The 20,571-nt window shown below is 41.4% G+C and overlaps 1 protein-coding gene and 1 pseudogene across 1 annotated transcript; one reads left to right on the top strand and one right to left on the bottom strand.

Annotated features, from left to right (window-relative positions):
- The window catches only part of LOC128571005 (cyclin-dependent kinase 16-like), an 85,496-nt pseudogene that overhangs the window by 19,737 nt on the left and 45,188 nt on the right, over positions 1 to 20,571 (bottom strand).
- On the top strand, positions 4,399 to 10,574 carry LOC128570847 (tripartite motif-containing protein 43-like). The gene is made up of 5 exons (XM_053570382.1): positions 4,399 to 4,479; positions 7,045 to 7,275; positions 8,615 to 8,637; positions 9,158 to 9,255; positions 10,283 to 10,574. The coding sequence occupies exons 2-5, from the start codon at positions 7,222 to 7,224 to the stop codon at positions 10,342 to 10,344; spliced, it is 237 nt and encodes a 78-aa protein (XP_053426357.1). The 5' UTR covers positions 4,399 to 4,479; positions 7,045 to 7,221; the 3' UTR covers positions 10,345 to 10,574.

Here is a 20,571-nt window from a genome sequence, read left to right as displayed (position 1 = left end):
ACTAACTTGAAATTTTTTTTTTTTTTTTTACCGTTTTTTGTTATAAGTTAATAATTAAAGCTACCAATCCAGAAATAGTTTTTTAGATACTAAATCACCAGTAGGGAGTTTATTTGTTGCAAAATTATGTGATTCTTGATGAGATGATGTTGGTAGAAATTTGTTTCTGGAGCTATCCAAAGTGATCAATCAGTCTTTCCTTTTGTCTCCGGGAAACCTAATCGCCCATACTAACACCCACCCATCTGATGAGTAGTAATCACTTTGATAATCACTTTGACATTATGGGTGTGGTCCTCAGAGGTCCTATAAATTAGAGACTGTCAAGGAGTCAAGCTCATTCTTCTCCATAACAGAGTTGAGTTGGGAGCTCACTTGGCCTCGCACACTTCTGAAAGCTACTACCCCTACCCTGTGAGGTCCTGATCCTAACCTGACTTCATACTGCTCCAGCAAGCACTGGTGAGGTCACAGATATAGCCATTAGGTGAGTACCCGATCTGCACGAGTCCCTACTACTTTCTATCACTGAAATAAATAGTGTCATTTTAATTTGCAGATCAGTCAATTGAAATTGTTTTTATGGAGTGATTTTGCTCAGTTAGTAAAAATGACTCCTATACTCTAGTTGAAAGATAAGCTATTTTATAAAGTCATCTTACTAATTTTTAATTCATATGATTTTTCTGTATTATTTTATGTATGTCTTCATTGTTTACCTGGTAATATTCAAAGATAGGTTGCCAGATGACTTATAATTTTGTACTTTTTGTAGATTCTACAAATTGGCTAGGAATATTTTTTCCTTTTTTCTTTTTCTTTCTTTTTTTTTTTTTTGTTTTTTTTGAGATAGACTCTCACTATGTCACCCTTGGTAGAGTCCTGTGGTGTTGCAGCTCACAGCAACGTCAAATTCTTGGGCTTAAGCGATTCTCTTGCTTCAGCTTCCCAAGTAGCTGGGACTACAGGCACCTGCCTTTTTTTTTTTTTTTTTTCCTGCTGTTGTCATTTTTGTTTTAGTAGGCTCGGGCCATGTTTAAACCCACTTGCCCAGGTGCATGTGGCCAGTACCCTAAACTCTGAGCTATGTTTGTGGAGACTGGCCAGGAACATTTTATTCTATAAATATGTTACACATGCATACATACATTACATACTACTTTATAAGTGGTGCTTCATGTACACACAGAAGAGATATGCAAATAACTGATTATTAGGAAAACATTGCTCTTGACAGTTTCAATATTGTCACTTTAGAAGCTTCCATTTATAAACTTAAATACTAAACAATGAGTAAATGTTTCGGCATTGAAAAATATATTAGTGATCATGAAGGAACCTCACTAATGAGAATGCTATCTGTATTTATCTACTATAGAAACGAGAACCCCAGTTTTATTGTACAATGAATTTTATTACATGATATTTATTATTTCTTCTCAATGTGAAAGTATGCCTGGTGTTTTTCGAAGACCTGGAAGATCTCATTTCAATTGTGTATCTACTGGTCTGTGGTGGAGAACAGTCATGAGGTGGTGGGGTCCCCCACAACTTGGAAACGTTCTAAGAATGACCCCCAGCTGCCCTCTTCCTTCAAGAACAACATGTTTTTCTTCAACTTGTTTTTCATCCTCTCCCAGGAAACTATTATCTTTTACTTCACTCTACGGAAGTCTTGTGATGAAACAATTGTAGTGGACTAGATTGATTTTCATTACCTTTTTTGTAACATTTTCCCTAGCACATACAGAAGCCCATAAAGTTTGAAGATATTTTTCCTTGGTTACACTGTCTCTGCATAAACAACTTTAACTTTCCCTATATACTAAAGCTGATTTCTTTGCTTGATGCTGATGATGACCATGGCTGCACCACTCCTCCCAATCCTATATTTATGTTTCTCTTGTTATTCTTAGTTGCCCACCATTATCACTTTGGTTTTTCTCCATCAAGCAGGCTCTAGATATTTGATTTGTATGCAAGATATAGATAATAAAGATAGAACAGATTCAACAACTTAGGGTATTTATATAAAAAGAGACTGGTTGAAATATGATCCAATTTGACAAAGTTAAGTTTGTCTCCTGTATTCAAAAGTTGATTTTGGGAGGGAATCTGTTAGAGACAACAAAAGACATCAATGGAGAAAATTTGTTTTATAAACATGTTTTATAAACATTTTTCTTATTCATTTTTATCAATTGGCTAGCTGGAAGGTATTTTCTACATCATGAGTGAGACACACAAGACACACTGGCATTCTCTACATTACTGCATTTTATAATTTTTTTTCTTTTTGTGAAACATTTCTTATCTATTGATAAGGACGTTGTAGTCAGCAGCATATCTTTGAGTTGATTGAGACATAGGGCTTGGAAGAAGAAATGTACCAGAAAATAATTGTTGATTGAATTAAATTGTTGTTTAGAGAACAATAGGTGCTTGGTTAGCTGATTTTAGTTTACATCTGAAACCTTAACACTTACTTTAGAGTGATATTGGAGATGTGTCATGGTAGGGGGATTCTAACAATTAATTGAGATCAAATCTCAGCCCCTACTCCATTGTCAAGTCAATGCCTGGCAATGAGAATTGACTGATTTTCAGATCCCTCCAGACCAAACTCCTGGAGGTACAGATTGGGTTGAGCTCCTGTAGTTTGAGCAACTTGAAGGAAAGTAATACAGCACAAAACATGCACATTTCTCTTTATTCTTTCTTTCTTTTTTTTTTTTTTAATTGAGACAGAGTCTCACTTTGGAAATTCAGTAACCACTGGGCTTTGCCAAATTTCTCAATATTGATTCAAAATCAATCTGATGTCAGAGAGGAAAATAGGTGATAAAACTATGGGCATCATAGCTTACAGCAACCTCCAACTCTTGGGCTGAAGTGATTCTCTTGCCTCAGCCTCCTGAGTTGCTGGGGCTACACGTGCCTGCTACAATGCCCCGCTATTTTTTTTTTTTTCTTTTACCAGGCATGGGCCAGATTCAATTTTAACAGACCCAGGCTGGATTCGATTCACCAGCCCTGGTGCATGTGGCTGGTGCCCTAATCACTAAATTATTGGCGCCCAGCTGAAAACTGGTACATTTCTACAGGAGAAAACGGTTTGGTAAGGTAGACACATGTTAGATAAGTATCCAACCAGTTACGTACAAAGCTTGAGAAATCTGTTTGTGCCTCAGTTTCCCATTTGTGTCATGCAAAGTAAAGCCTATTCTGCTCTAGATGGGAGTTTATTATTCAGTCAACATGTGAGTGCATTTTTGGTTAGACTTTTGCTTCATTAGGGCAGAAGAATAAATTCTAATTTTCTTTCTTTAGTAACATGGACCTAGATATACTGCAAGCCTTCCAGAGGGAAATCACCTGTGCCATCTGCCTGAACTACCTTATAGACCCAGTCACCATAGGCTGTGGACACAGCTTTTGCAGACCCTGCCTCTCTCTCTCCTGAGAAGGAGCCCCAAATCCTGCCCACTGCCCAGAGTGCAGAGAACCATCACAGCAGAGAAAGTTCAGAACCAATATTGTTCTGAAGAATCTGGTGTCCGTTGCCAGAAAAGCCAGTCTCTGGCAATTCCTGAGCTCTGAGGAACAAATGCGTGGAACCCACAAGGAGAAGAAAAAGATGTTCTGTGAAGTGGTCAGGAGCCTGTTGTGTTTTCTCTGCTCTAACTCCCAGGAGCACGGTGTTCACAGACACTGTCATATATAGGGGCAGCTGCGGACCAGCAGGTAAGGGATGCTTCTGAGATCACGTTGAGAGCTGAAGGGTGGTAGAATTAAAGAGGGTAGAAGGAAGATGAAGATCATGAGGAAGAGTTTTCCGTTCTTTACCATGCCTAACATGTACTGGTATATGCCTAACAGCTATATGTATAGCTGCCTCCATGAGGTTAGCATTCCAATAGAAGGATGATAATGTGAATTGATTATTGTTTTAATTAAGAGGATTGTGCAAACATCAACAGAAAGCTCTCATGTTCAGAGATCATTGACTATGAAAACTACGTAAAGAAAATTTTGTATTGGAAACACATTTATCAAAACTTGACAAACATGTTAGCTTTAAGTACATTGGAATGGACGTTCGAGAAGCAGTTGTAGATGGACATCATGAGGCAGGATGCTTACCTGAAACCTCCCCAAATATATCAAATATTTATTTGTTTTGCCTTGATAGTGGTTACATTACATGTGGGTTATAGTTGAGATCTTCTAATATAGAAAGTTATGCAGAGTAAAAGTACAAGATAATCCTGCCACTCTTTCCAACATACTTTTATTGAACATCCCTTGACTCTCTGCATCAGTCGGGGTCAGAATTTTATACTGTTTGTTTTTCCGCTGCTCACATTTGTATCTTTCTTGCAGGCTAAACTCGAAAAGCAAGTGAGATCTTTATGAGACAAGATCCTGGAAAATCAGAGAAACCTGAGAGAGGAACAAATAATGATTAACCATTGGATGGTAAGTACAGGAAATGTTTCCATCAGATTCGGCTTGGGACAGACATGCTACAACATTAGCCATTAAACGCCTGACCTGAAATCATGAGTTCTTACATTCAATGAATTGATAGGTTTATGGGAAAAATGCAGGTGGTCTTAAAGATACATACCTAGGGAAGATGAGAAATTTTAGCCAAATGTAGCTTCATATGCAAAACATTTGTTACAAAATTTTATGATACATTTCTCTAGGTGTAGATACATATATGTATAAATATGTCATATAAAATATAAAAATATAAAATATAATATGAATATATGAATTTTGCTTATACGGTGACCTTTGGGACACCCTGCTGTTGCACTTTTCAATGGAGGGTCACATTTTTCTGAGGATTTCTAGACCCTAAGGTAAGAACAACAACAAAAATTACCCAAAGAAAGGTGGAGAAGGCACACACACAGGGTTTGAGGAAATTCAGTAACCACTGGGCTTTGCCAAATTCCTCAATATGGATTTAAATCAATCTGATTTCAGAGAGGAAAATAGGTGATAAAAATTCCATGGGTGCCTCAGGCAAAGATTTATGTGGGAGATGAATTCTAGAAAATACAGAGCGTGTAATTGGGTATTGTAGGCCTTTCACTGCGGATGGGAAAGCATGAACAGCAATTTTAGAAGTGTGCCTGCCATGGTTAAAACGGTTTGTAAAGAAGCTAGACAATGATACTGGTAGGAGAACATAGAACATGTGGAGAGATTGACAAAGATGGACAGAACGAAAGCAAAAATACTCAGCGGACTTAGAAAACAAATACGTGATTATTGGGAGGAGATGCAATGAAATTAGAATTCCTGTTTTTAAAATGGCTGGTCCATATGAGGCCCAAGGTCATATTTAGGAGCCCCATGGAAAGTAGGAGAATAGAAATCTTTTTAAGGGGTTAGGTTCAGAAATTTTGGATATGTTGTTCTTGTCTGATGGCTTCTAATCCTATATGTGATATACAATATTTCTTCTAATTTAAACAATCAGGTTGCAGAGTGGGGAGACTAATGAGTTAAACAGATCACAATAGCTCATACAAGGTTTTAATAAGAAACCTTAAATTTCAACTGTTTGAATGTCGGATTTCAGATTTGAGAGGATATGTATGAAAGAAAGCAACTGGGGAAGGTGACTCTTCAGTGCCTGCCTATTTTTAGAGATGAGGTCTTGCTCTGTCTCAGGCAGGTCTTGAACTGGAGACCTCCAGAAATCCACCCACTCAGAGTGCTGGGATTACAGGTGTGATCCAGCCTCAGTGTTTCTGATGACCAGAGATATAAAATCAAAGAACATAGCTATGAATGCCATCAATTTTATGAATCATTCATTAAAACTTTGTTATATTTCCTCCAACCAATATTACCTTTACATGCCAAAATCTACAACTGATATCAGTATGGTAAAATGTTTATCTAATTATCATTGCTTAATCAAATACCAAGGAATAAATAATTGGAAAAAGATTGCGTATCCAATAAAATTTGGTATCTTTTCCCCAGAATTTTACACTAAATAAATAACTAGACATTTATGTTAAAAGGTATAATTGTTAATATATTCATGGATACTTTCTATTGAAAGTATTTTAATTTATTCAAAAGTGAATATTGATGTAATTCAGTTCTCAAATTATTGGATGCTATACTTTTATTCATAATGTTTACTTGAAAAATATGTGATCTGCCTCAAGCCTATGAGAGGCTATTTAGTACGATTGTAAATATGATTAGTATCAACTTTTTCCAAGAATGTTTAGTACTAAATGTAAACTCCACTAAGAAAATCTAATGAAATACTCTTCGAGGGTGGTGGTTTGAATCATAAAACAATGCTACATCTAGGCACACATTGTGTAATCAGGGCACTTATCTTGTGTATTGAAGAGAAAAACATTCTAAATTTTTGAAATATATTACTTCACCAGTTGTTTCTTAAATAGCAAAAAACAGGACAGTGTAAATAATACTGACATATCTTTATAGTAGAATGAAATAAAAGCCTTGAAGAATATTTGATACGGTAGAGAACATAGAAATCTTGAATGGTAATTGATGTAATAGGAGCAGAAACAAAAACACCTTTATAGATAGGAGAGAAAAATAAAAATAACGCCCATATCTTTACCAATATCAGAGGTGAGTAAAGATGACTCCTGTCAAAAAGGTCACATAGCAATGAAAATCAATGTGCTCCAAATAGCCTCCATCTTTAAAGAAAGCATAACTAAGGTTACTATATGAGAAAAAATGCTTCTTGAGTGCTTGTGACCAAGGAGCACACAGTGGATTTAAAAATGATTTATCTGTTTAGGCTGTGGGCTAATAAACTGGTCATGATTAACAAATTTAAAAAAAAGGAAGGAAGGAAGGAAAAAAATAGATGAATTGTGGATTGTGACAACTGGACAATATGAATTTAAGCTGTGTACTGCTCATGGGTGGAGGGCAAGAGCCAAAGAGAAACAGGTGAGGTGTGTGTGCAAGTTAAGTTGGCCTGGAATGTGACATGGGTAACCCATTTCTATCTCCTTACAGGAATATGTGCTTCTAGTGAGAAAAATGACCAGGAACGAATATGTAGAGCTTCACCCAGTTCTCTATAAGGAAGAAGAACAACATTTGGAGGAACTGGAAAGGGAGAGCTGGAATATTCTTCAGCAACTCGAGAGAAGTGTGGCCCAAATAAAACAAAAGTGGAAAAAATGATAGGAAATGCATGAGGAACTGATGGGCATGTGCCATAAACCAGATGAGGAGCTGCTTCAGGTCAGGACTTGCCCTCAGCTCATTGGCTACATGTGTTTTTCGTTGTTGTTGCAGTTTTTGGCCTGGGGCAGGTTTGAACTCATCACCTCTGGTATCCGGGGCCAGCGCCCTGCTCCTTGAGCCACAGGCGCCACCCTGCTACAATGTTAATCTCCATCATTACTTTGGTCCCCAAAATATTTCTCCTTATTTCCACATCTTTGTTGGGAGTCATTTTCTTTGTTTATTTTTTTTTTAGACAGTCTCACTATGTCGCCATTGGTAGAGGGCCATGGCGTCACACCTCACAGCAACCTCAAGTTCCTGGGCTTAAGTGATTCTCTTACCTCAGCCTCCCAAGTAGCTGGGACTACAGATTCCCGCCACAATGCCCCGCTCTATTTTTTTTCCTGTTGTTGCATTTGTCATTGTTCAGCTGGACCAGACCGGGATCGAAATCGCCACCCTCGGTGCATGTGGCTGGTGCCTTAACCACGGTGCAATGGGCCAGGAGCCTGGGGGTCATTTTTCTATCTGTATATGATATACCACACTACTGTTAGCCATGCACAACAAACCTCTATGAAATTGTGAGTAGTTTCTCCTCAGAAATTTTCCTTCAAAACTTATTTACCTTGATTCTAGTAAGCAGAAAGAGACCATTTGGTCGTTTCTTTTCTTCTTTTTTTTTTGTAGAGACAGAGTCTCACTCTGTCGCCCTCGGTAGAATGTTGTGGCATCACAGCTCATAGCAACCTCCAGTTCCTGGGCTTAGATGATTCACTTGCCTCAGCCTCCCGAGTAGCTGGGACCACAAGTGCCCGCCATAACACCCAGCTATTTTTGTTGTTGTTGTTGCAGTTTGGCCAGGGTTGGGTTTGAACCCGCCACCCTCGGTATATGGGGCCAGCGCCCTACTCACTGAGCCACAGGCGCCACCCTCCATTTTTGACTATAAGGGAAAATATAGAGATATCTTGCGCAAGCTCACACTGATTTCCTCATTCTCTGTGGATGTCCTAGATTTGAATTGTCCTAATTCATTGGCCTTGGGGGATAACCCCTAGCAAGAACGCTTGGCAGACATTGGATGGTGGCAGGAGGCTGCTGACTGTGGTTCCTATCCATGCACTTCTCTCTCTTCATGTCACCTTCAGGGTTATGAACCATCAAGAGTTTAGTCTGTTACTGGGTTGTACTGGGCTTATCCTTTAAGAGGAAAAAGGGACGTGGTTGATAAGAAGGCTTAGGGAATGTTTGTGATGAGTAATTTTCTTTACTTTCCCAAACCCTAAGCCTGGATAGGCACAACATCCAATGTCTGAGGAAATCTAACTTTTCCTTTTTTCCCTCTTTACAGGATTTGAGAGACCTACTGATGAGGTAAGATGGACCTTCAATGTGAACTGGGGTACCTGGTTAGGAAAGAGATCAAGCTGTTTCTAGCAATTGAAGCCATTACATATTAGGTTATAGCTATTATGTTGTTTATGTGACCAAGCATTCGTGTGCTGCTCTGAATACCAAGTCCTGTACTCCCTTTACCACAAGTTAGTCTTGGTCTCTGCCTGGTGGCTCAGAGGGGTATGTTGAAGGGCTGAATTCACAAGTGGCCAGAAGGCATCAAACTCAGAGAAATCTTCAGGTGTGTGGCCTAGATTTCTCCAGGATTGTAGTTAAAAGCAAGTGTCTCTGAGAGTCATGAGGTAAAAGTATTTAGGCAAAGAGAAAAGTGAGAAAGGTACCCCATGAATGGTAGAATCCTGTAAGGAGTCTGTGGAGATAAGCATGATTCGGAAGCAGTCTTTGAGAAAGTCTTTTCTGTTGTATACTTATGTCTCTCTTAAGCATCATGATGAAGTGTTTGGGAGTCAAAGTATCATCTGAATCCTTCTTCTTCCAGGAGTGAGTCTGTGCAGCTGCACATGCCCCAGCCTGTGTGTCCAGAGCTCAGCGTTAGAGCCATCACTGGACTGATGGACAGATACAGCTGCTACCGGGGTGAGTGTCAGCCTGCGGTGTGACTGGGAATGCCCAAGTCCACCCTGATCATGTTTCCTATAGCCAGTGTTTCCTTCTTCAGTGGTCTTTCCTTTAGAAGAGAAAGTATTGCCGTGAACAGGATAGACATGTGTTTATTGCACTACAGTAAAAGACAGCTGGTGCAAAACTAGAATGAGAAAAAAATATCAAGCAAAAAGTCTCCGTTAGAATTGGAATTATTCTTAGGGAGCCTGTCAGTGCAAGGAGTCATGCAGAACTGTGAATGTGTTCAGTACCTCTGAGTTCTTATTAAATGCAATTAGTGATGCTGACGTTTCATTTTAAAATATATTTCCTGTAAAATTTTGAAACATTGGACTTCATATAATTCGAATTTCAACTGAAATTATCATAAAAATGCATGAATAAATGAAGTAAATGCAGGCCATATTTTATAAACAGAAAGAAAGTCAGTGGCTAAGGAGGCAGGACCTAGAGCCCAGCGGCACATCTAAGGGTAAGGCAGGTGTGCTAAGCCTGAGGTAGAGTGGCAGGTGAGGTGTAACATGAAACTAGGAGTGAAAGGCACAGAATTCCTAGTAGGAAGTCACGTTCTCACAGGCATATTTAGCTTAAGTGCTCAGGAGCTGGCCTACAGTAACACGGACAGGGTGATCGCCATTTCTCTAGGTGTCAGATTCTTCTTTCCCCTCTCCAGAAAGCAGGAAGGGAAATGTAGGGAAGTTTATTGCTGTGGAATTATAGCTCCAGAATTTCCATGTGCCATGAAATGTAACCAGGGAGCAGTAGGCATGGCCTCCTTTTCTACAGTTTCTGAAGTTGAAGGAATCTCCCCACTGTGATTAGGCCCTTCTTTCTGCTTCATTTTTAGGGGTAGCTTGTGAATTGATACGGTTCTGCCAGAACTGCCTTCTTGGTTGTCTTGGCCTATTTATTCCACTGACCATCCAGGTAGACATTCATATCTCAGAGATAATTTATTTGTAAAATAGATGTTGACTGAACTATTGTCTTCTTTCCACAGTGGAGATTTCTTTCCACTATGAAGTAAGCAATCACCACATCAGGCTGTTTGACGATTTGTGAGACTTCACATTTAGATCTCACAGTCAAGATCAATCTTTGAATCCTGAGAAATCTAACTGTTTTGCCTCATGGGGAGACCAGGCCTTCACCGCTGGGAAGTATTACTGGGAGCTGGATGTGGACGACTCTTGGGACTGGGCTCTAGGGGTCTCTAGAGATTACCCGATATGTAGACTTGGCACAATGCTTGTATCTGGGGACATGTTTCTTCTTGCATGTGTGAGGCAGGATAATTGGTACGCTCTCTGGACAACCTCCCCAGCGATTCCTCAGTTTGTAGAGAAACCTGTGGGCCGGGTTTGTGTGTATCTTGATTTGCAGAGTGGAAGTGTGAGTTTTGTGAACGTTGCGAAGAGTTCCGTCATATGGAAGTACCGCGCCGGCTCCTTGTGTTTCCCTGTCAGGCCTTTCGTTATCACTGGACACAAATGAGCAGGGATGAGGCAGGAACCTGACTGCAGGTCTGGGACATCCAAGTGCTGGGGAGCCCTTCTCAGCTGAAGAAAATCAACCATACTTTATTGTCTTGAAGGTTTAGTACGGTCATGGAATCTCATTTTATTGTTATTTAATAAAATAGTATAAAATGCAAAATTCTGTTGTCCCATTTTCTTTACATTGAAATCATCTCTTGTGGTCTGGAACCTAAATGTGCACTGCACTCTGCTTGCTCACGTGCTTTGTGAGCTCTCTGCGGTTCTGAAAATCTTTGGGTGTGTGATTCCACCTGAATGAACACAGTTTCTACATTCTGGACAGACCTGGTTGGCCACACTGCTCCCATCAGCCTGATATTAACTCCTGTCAATCTAACAAATTCTGTACATCACTTCACCTTAGGAGACAAAATTATTTCACAGTGAAACTTCAACTGACCCTCAGAGGGAGGACAGTCTTTCTGTATATAAACACAGAAGAGCTGGTTGTTTTCAATAGTGTAAATCAGAAGACATACAGGTTGTATCTCCTATTCAGACCCCATTCTCAGCAGGTAACATACTGTGCAGGAAATAGTGAGTACTTACAAATATTTGGTAAGTGAATAGGTGTAGGTGAATAAAGGTATAAGCAAGCTGCCTCCAACAGTGTGAGTTCACAGTGTGCTGCTCCATCATCTTTGCCAGTGGTCACATAGAGTACAATTCCTCAGGGAATTACATCATAACAAGAAGAAGGTTATTTTGAACAAAACATGGTTCCCAAAGTTTGTAGATACTGATTAAGAATATTAATCAAAACCAAAAGTAAATTAAAAATTGCTATAAAGCACATGCAGTGCTAACATACAGTGTAACCAGTCAGTTAGAAAATGCTAAGGACAACCTGGATTGAATCAATGATTGTGGCTGGTGGTTTGCCGCCAGCTCCAGCAGCATAAGTATCACCTGGAACTTGTTGGAAATGGAAAATCTGGGCTCCTCCCAAGACCACCTGAATGAGACACTCAACGGGTAAGGACAGGCATCCATGGTTTAGCAAATCTTCCAGAGGATTGTAATGAATGATAATGTTTTGAGAAACACTGATTTGGCTGATGTACAGAGACAAATCTCAGTACATTTCTTCCACCTGAGGACCTAGGTATCCATCTAGTCGATTTAATTCTATACAAGTGATCATGTATTTCTCAGTGAAAAGAATATAATAGGATGGGCGATGACTGTGGCTCGGTGAGTAGGGCACCATGCACATATAGCTGAGGGTGGCAGGTTCAAACCCGGCCCCAGCCGAACTAAAAAAAAATATCTGGGCATCGTGGCAGGAGCCCGTAGTCCCAGCTACTGGGAGGCTGAGGCAAGAGAATCACCTCAGCCCAGGAGCCAGAGGTTGCTGTGAGCTGTGATGCCAAGCACTCTACAGAGGGCAACGAAGTAAAGTCTGTCTCAATAAAAAAAATATATGTACATTTATATATTTATTTATATATTTATATATTTATTTATATGTATATATAATAGGAGAGATGAAGTTTTCTGAGGGAGAATTTTGGGGAATCAGAAAATAAGTCCATCATTTTCAGTGAAAGATTATGTTCCATGGAACAAACACGTGTTCATGGAATAGCCACATGGTCTTTTATATTTTGAGTTATTCACTTCATATAATAAAGGGAAAATCTCCTTTCTTTAGTTTAGAAAATACAGGGAGGGCAGCGCCTGTAGCTCAAGGAGTAGGACGCCGGTCCCATATGCCGGAGGTGGCGGGTTCAAACCCAGCCCTGGCCAAAAAAAAAAAAGAAAATACAGGGAAAACACAGTATCCAAAACAGTCCTGGTATAAGCAGAACAATGAATTCATGAGTTCCATCTATTTTCTTAAATATTAGTTGGAGAAGACATTGCAATCAAATATTCATTTCTGTCATAGTTAGAATTGTGCCTTCGTTCTTTCCTTCCTTCCTTCCTTCCTTCCTACTTTCAATAGAGATGAGGGTCTAACTATGTTTGCCTAGGCTTGTCTAGAATTCCTGGACTCAAGCGATTTTTCTGCCTTGCCTTCCCACAGGGAGGGATTGCAGGCGTCAGCCACCATCCTTTGCCTGTTGGTTGGATTTTCTTACCTCTCTGAAAAATACCATCCGACGATGACAAGACTCCGCTGGCTTTCTTTATGCATATAAATGTTGTATATGATGTGAGTAGCAGCAATGCTAGAGCAGTGTGCTTTTATGAGTAAAAATATCAAATATGTATTCTGAAATATCAGTGGCAGATGCTATAGTCTCCAAGTGCTGTATCAATTAAGCCATGGTCCGTTGGTGCGGGGATGGAGAATGAAGACCCCAGAAACCACAGAGAAAGGCTCGGGCTCACCTGATGCATGATTGCTGGCTTATGACTGACCAGTCAGGTACTGCAAGTGGATCACAGCAAATATGCTAAAATACTGACCTGATAGCCTCAAAAATCACCTTACATGAATCAACTTAGTTCAATGTGAAGGGCAAATTTAGAATTTTAAAAACGTGAATAGGTGTCTATCATTTTAGCCTTATGTTAGAAAGACATTTCTAAATAAAGAAACAAAACTTACATAATAAATAGTGCAAATGATGATTAATTTAACGTGACTTGGAAAAATAAGAAAGTCTTTAAGACACAAAAATGGAAGAGAAATGCTGGGGAAAATATTATAACACAAAAAATGTGTAACAAAGTATAAATATCCAGAATATATAGCCTGCAGACTGACAGTACAAAGATATACAGTCTCCTCTCCTAAGTACAAGAGTCTACAGTAATGAGTTCACAGGAAAAATGTCCGAAATACATGTAAAAAGGTGCTCCAACCCACCTGCAGTCAGATAAATAAAAACCATGAAATAAAAAATTACTTCCTTTAGATAAATATTGAAAAAATAGAAAGGTTTGGCGACACGTGGAGAAACCCAGAATATGTCATGATATGGGAGTTACGTTTTGTAGAAATCTCTTAGAGTCTTATCCAGGTGTCCTCAAACTTTTTAAACAGGGGGCAATTCACTGTCCCTCAGACCGTTGGAGGGCCAGACTACAGTTTAAAAAAAAAAAAAAAAAACAACCGTGAACAGATTTCTATCCACACTGCACATATCTTTTTTTGAAGTAAAAAACAAAATGGGAACAAATACAATTCACAGCGCCTCAAAACTCTGTGAGCCGCAATTTGAGGATGCTTGGTCTAATCTCTAGTAATGCTCATTGTATGCAACTAGACTCCCAATTAATACTCTAAACTAGACTATGTGTGCCAGGTACAAATTTATTCTAACAACAAAATTAACAATCATGGAAGGAATAGCAAGGACAAAAATGAAAAAGAGATATCAATATCAATTCCCCCAGTGCTGAAATTGATAAACAAATCATAGTACAATCGTATTAAAAACACAGTGTGTAGTGACAATTACCAAACTACAGCTACCTGCTACAAATTGGATAAATCAAAAAACAAAATCTTGATGCAACAAAAAGAGAAACAGTAGAATAAATGGAGTATGATGTTTCTATAAATTTAAAAAATGCAAAACGGCACAACTGTACAGTCTAATATTGAGGGTTAGCGGTGCAGATGGTGAGTGACGAAGGTGAGCAAATGTGTGGCTCAGGATGAGCTGCCTGAAAGCTGATGCCCTGGGCAGGAGGGCCCTGGGCCAGGGAAGAGGCACACGCTAGACCTGAGAGATAAGGACCACATTTTATTTTTGAATGTGTAGAGAATACAGGTGTCTGATACCCTGTTTTTTTTTTTAAATAAAATTTACATATTTCATAATCATTTTGTATTTATTAAATATGAAATCAAAATTAGCAACCCTATATTCAACCACAATAAACCACATAAACCAAAGTATGGCCCTGGCACACCGGTGTTCACTCTCTGCTTCTGGTTCTGCTGATGCTACAAACAAGATCTTTTTTTTGGTTTGTTTGTTTGTTTGAGACAGTTACACACTGTTGCCACACTAGAGTGCAGTGGCATCAGCCTACATCATCCCAGCTCACAGCAACCCCAAGCTCTGGGCTCAAGTGATCCTCCCACCTCGGCCTCCCAAGTAGCTGGGATTATATGTACCCACTACAATACCTGACTAATTTTCCTTTTTGTACTGGAAATGGGGTCTTACTCATGCTCAGGCTGGTCTTGAAGTCCTGAGTTCAGACATTCTCCTACCTCAGTCTCCCGGAGTGATAGGATTACAGGTGGGAGCTGCTGCACCCGGCCAGGAACCAGATGTTGGCTGACTGAGCACAGGATGTGTGTGGAGGATTGCTGGGGTGAGAGCAAGTTTGGTGATCACCAGGCAGGTGCCTCCTTTAACTTCTCCCAGAGCACAAGGAATGGGGAAGGGCAGATTCCCTGACATACCAGGGCCTGGGGGCAGGGTGATGCTGCTAGTTCCAGAAGGACTTGTGCTGTGAGCCTGGTAGCTGTGAGGTCCTTGAAGGGAACAGGGCTTCACAACTATAGTCTTATTAGCCAAAAATTTGGCAAACTCCAATGGGAAGACTGAAGATATTACCTTCTACCTCCCCACTTTCCTGTTACCTATCTTGAAAATTTCCTCCTGTGCTGAACTCAGAGGCTTTGACGACAGTATCTTCTCCAGGATTCATACTGGACAGAGTTTTCTGAATCCCTATTCACCCCCTGTAGCCCAGCACTGTGCTGGGCTCAGGGCCAAAGCCAAGGGTTCCTCTGCCTACCCCACAGGGAAAAAGAAATACCTGGCAGTGACATGGGGAAGGGCGGGTGGCTGGCACTACGGGAGTTCGAAGGCTGCATGCACTGTCTTCAAAGGGTGTTGCCTGGGGACATGTGGCTTCAGATACTGGGGTACATGGGGAATAATCCAGTGCCTTAAACTTCCTTCTTATATTGGTCACCACCAGGAGTCACCAGATATGGACATGAGGGTACCTGGCAGTTTTGGCTGGAGGACCCTTAAACATTGAATCACTAACTGGGGAGGAGGACTCCAGGTCAGGGGTTATTAAAAGGGTCTCTACTCCTGGGAGTTGCCAGGCAAGGAGGGTCATGACTGGACCATACCCTTGCACTGCCTCCTTTCCTGCCTTGGTTTTTTCACTTAATCATGTCCCCCCGGGCTTCTCTTTCTACCTGGCCCTTCCTGCCATAGGGCTGTGCTGAGGAGGCCACCCTCAGTGGGGGCCACTCCTCACAGTGCTACAGGCCTAGACAGCCTCACCTGTAGAAACCCTCTTGGAAGCCCTCACACCAAAAACACCAGGCTTACACAATCGATTCAGCAACACACATCTAACAAAAGCCGATGTTGATAAACTCAACAGCTGACAGGACAATGGATCCAAGCGTTGAACTCTAAGCACTACCTAAGATGGATAAAGATAAAAGCAGATACAATGAATCACTGTGTGAAGTAAAAAATTGAATCCAAAATTCGACAATTTCCCCACAGACTTGTGGTGGGCGAAGATGGAGTAACAAGGACCAACTTTGTTCTTCCATCCTAAACAAGTAAAAACCAGAAGTATGCTAAGAATAGTTTTTGGACATTGGGCAAAAGGCATCACAGGAGACTAAATACAGGACAGGAGAGGTGCAATTCCCACATCAGCCTGGCTTCCCTGCATACTTGGGGGTCGCAGGCCACTCCGCCTGCTGAGCACTGACCCCAGGGCAGCTCCCAGAGTCAAGGCCACACTTCCGGCTGAGCCTTGGAAGGCAAAGCGCAAAGTGGAAATCTGGGCTCTGAAGCCTCGATGGGCAACAGCCCCCAGGACCACCTTACCCAGCCCTCTAGACCTTGAGATGTGGCTTTGGATGGTGTGGACACTGTGGCTGCGAGGTTGGAGCTCTTAGGACCTGGGTCCAGGGTTGCAGGGGCTGGGTGACCATGCCCGAGTCTGCAGGCACCTGTATCTCATCTCACTCATAGTATTGTTGCTGGACTTTCTTCTTCAGTAGGTCTTTGGTCTCAGGGATTAAAAGAATGAATCCATGGACACAGATCAGTGGTAAGTTTGGATTTATTTTACAGAAAAGAATATAGAAAAGTATCAGAGCTTCTGGTAGAGGGAAAAACACAAGTAGCAATGTCTCCTCTCTACCTGGGTCCTTTGTCTTGGCATGTATATATATACATTGGGATATATATATATATCATAATAAACGAATGGATACCCTTGCCCTAAGGAAAGGTTAATGAAAGTGTCAACAAATGAATGGATACAGTCCTTTTCCCTAGGGCTCCTTCAAAATGTCACTGCCTTCTCTTGAAGAAATTTCCCAGGCCTAGGAAACTTACATGAAATTGACAAGGCCTACAGAAGAGAGTGGCTGGCAGGGGGCTTCCCTTTCATCCCTGGTTAAAAGAATGAATCCATGGACCACAGATCAGTGGTAAGTTAGGATTTATTTTACAGAAAACAATATAGAAAAAGTATTAGAGCTTCTGGTAGAAGGAAAAACCAAAGTAGAAATACCTCCTCTCTACCTGGGTCCTTTGTCTTGGGAAATATATATATATCCTAATAAATGAATGGATACAATCCCTTCCCTAGGGCAAGGTTAATGAAGCATTGACAAATGAATGAATACAGTCTTTTCCCCTAGGGCTCCTTCAAAATGTCACTGCCTTCTCTTGAAGAAATGTCCCAGGCCTAGGAAACTTACCTGAAATTGATAAGGCTTCCCTTTCATCCCTGAGCCAGAATCCTGCACAAGGGCCACTCCCAGCCACAGATGCTGTGTTCGACTCAGAGGGCAGCCACACACAGGCAGAAGTGCACCATGAAATAAGGGAAAAGTAGAGGGGGCCTCGGAAGCCAGGCTGTGCGGTGGTCCCCCTGAACTAAGGAGACCCCTCAGGCTTCCTTGGGCTAGCCTTTCTCCATGATACATTGCTCTCCAGCCCTCTCCATCTCTTCCTTCTGTGGGAGAAGCAGAAGGTGGGGAAGGTCCTACCAGGTGGATGACACTGACCAAGCCGGAGTGCACCTGCCTTGTATCAATTCTCCCTCTCTGATTAGAAAATCTAACTGTTGTTAGAGAAAAAAGAACAATGACTTAATCTAACTGCTTCCTGCTGAACTGGGCAATTATAGAAGGGGGGTAGTTAGGATTTCTCTGGAGGGAGGGCAATCTAGAGGTCCACAGTAGAATCAGGTCTTGGACTGGAACCATTTTTACTCTTTGTGTCTTGATGACATCATTTCTGGATGACACCACTCCAGTGAACATACTAAAAGATAAGGGCAGGGGGGTGGAGCATGATGGTGGATGGGAAGAACATTTAGCTGAGCCTTCCTAGAGCGAAATGACAGAGGGAAGGGCTGGATCAGTCCTGGTGTGGAATATTGATGTACAGCGGTGGTCTGGAGTGTGCAGCATGGAGATAGACAGCTGGATTTGGCCGAAGGTGAGAACTAACACGCTTGGGCAAGTTTCTGTGAGCAAGTTCAGGCCAGAGTGGCAGCTGGGGCAGGAGATCCCAGAAGAAACTTCTCATAGTTTGAGGTTCGTAGGGGAAGCTAGGTGTTCTTCAGAGCAATATTTGGTGGCCAGATTGGAGTGCTGGCTGGAGTGCTTTACAGCAGTTTGGGAACCGGTGAAGCATCCATAGGGGGAAAGTTCTAGACAGGGGGAAGCCACTGTGGTAAAGGGCACCAGGAGCCTGTGCAGGCCTCTTACTCAGGGCCTGAGGTGTCGTGATCTGAGTTCCACCTGCAGGGAGAAGTCTTCCACAGGGGACAGGCCCAAGGACACCTGGCTATCCAAGGAATAGTTGGAGGGGTAATCTCTGAAGAATTCTTGAGAACTGTGGAATCCCAGATCTGTGGGGGCTGAGTGCTGGGGTGAACAGGCGACCAGGAACACACAAGCTGGCAAACTGCTCTAAGGCTGGGAGCCAGAGAGAGGTTAACAGCTGTGTTGTTTCTCCAGTAAATTCGCAGTGTCACCTGCTATCCAGGAGGTATATTGTGGCATAAATATATTCCTACAAAAATCGGATCCCTACCTCATATATGTGTATATAAATTTGTTTTGGTTGTTATGCCTTTCTTTTTCTCTTCTTTTTATTTTAGCTTATATTATTATTTTTTTTTCTCTTCTTTCCTTCCCCAATTGGTTGCTGAGATTGCTTACATCGGGCTGTCTTACCATTTAATTTTTTTTTTTTTTGTCTTATATCTTGTTTCAATGTGCTTTGCTTTTTGCTAAGTTGTGTGGTTGGATCTTCTCCTATCTTCCATTTTTACATTCAACAAGAGCAAGGACTTCAATTTTTTTAATTTTGGGGGGGTTTGCAGAATTTTAGCTTAAATTTTTCTCTTACCCTAGTACGCTCCTCTGCATTCTCTCAGTTGATAGAGACTCTTCTACTCATCTCCTCTGTCCCACACAAAGTCCTTCAGCGTCAGCTAAGATACTCCCCTCATGCTGTTTCTAGTTTTTTCTTTCTCTTTTTCTTGGTTTGTTGCCTTTCTTCTTTCTTTCTTCATCCCTCCTCCCTTCCTCTCCTTCATTTGATTCAACGGTATGTTTAATTTTCCTTTATCTGTGATTATATATGTATGTATATATATATATATTTTTTTTCTTTTTCCTCTTCTGTTCTTCCTTTTCCCATCCTTTCTTTGGTGAGGGCGGCTATGACACAGTGGTGATCTGGCAGGTAGACCGCAGCAGTAGCCTGGCTCAAAGAAGCCAGGAGAACTTTCTACTCTTGGCCCCAGGAATAAAGTAGTAGGAAGGTCATGGTGAAGAACTTTTCTCACTTTTCTTTTCTTCCTCATTCAATTTATTATTCTTGGTTTTTTGTGCCTGCTCTTTTCCTATTTTGGGGAGAGGAAGAGTCTGGCTGTGGCCATACAAGTAAGGAGTGCCTAATTTTGAGGAACCCACCCAGCTCAGCTCCGCAGAACCCTTGAGGTATGGACCTGGACTTAGCACCTTGCAGAACAACAACATCTCTGTATCACTTTCAACTTTCCTTCCTGTCCTCCATCTCACCTGTTCTTCATTTTCTTCTGTTAATCCCCCTTCCCCCTCTTTTTTGCTTTTCTTTCTGTTCTGTTTCTTTCATTTGCATTCTCCCTACTCTTCTCCCCTTTTCCTTTTCATTTTTTTCTCTCTTTTGTTTTCCCCTTTCCTTTTGCTTCTTTTTAACCGCAGTAACCCTTCTCTGCCTTCTGACCGAATATCAAGAGGTCTCTTCCTCACCTAAACTTTGAGGCAAGGTAACTTGAGGCAAAGGAGGTAGTGTGAAGGGAAAAGTTGTACAAGGAAGTGAAGAAGAAGAAAGCACATGAGGAGGAACCAAAAGAAAAATCCAGGCACTATGAATAACCCAATTATAGCAACTCCAGTAGGGGATGGCAAGGCAATTCTTAAAGATGTCTCCTCCTATAAAGAATTAATGGAGGGCAGCAGAACATGATGGAGGACAGGACAGACATGTAGCCCACTTCTCCCAAGCCATCAGGTGAGAGGAAAGGTGGTCTGGACCTTCCCTGTGTGTGGATTATTGGAGTGGACAGACAGCTGGAGATGCCCAGCGAACTGGCGGATTGCTATATATGAGGGGTAATTTCAAACCACAGACTCTGTTGTAGAGATTCTTCCCTGCTCGGCCGCGTTGGCCAGCAGGCCCCTCCCCTATGGAGGTCAGCAGCTTGTAAATGCTGACAAAACCCAAATGACAAATATTTATTCCTGAACTGAGGGAGGCATCTGAAAGGAGAGCCACTCAAAACCACGGGG

This window comes from Nycticebus coucang, chromosome 18 (assembly GCF_027406575.1).
Source record: "Nycticebus coucang isolate mNycCou1 chromosome 18, mNycCou1.pri, whole genome shotgun sequence".
In the NCBI taxonomy this organism is placed as follows: domain Eukaryota; kingdom Metazoa; phylum Chordata; class Mammalia; order Primates; family Lorisidae; genus Nycticebus; species Nycticebus coucang.
This window is presented reverse-complemented; position numbering and strand designations above follow the sequence as displayed.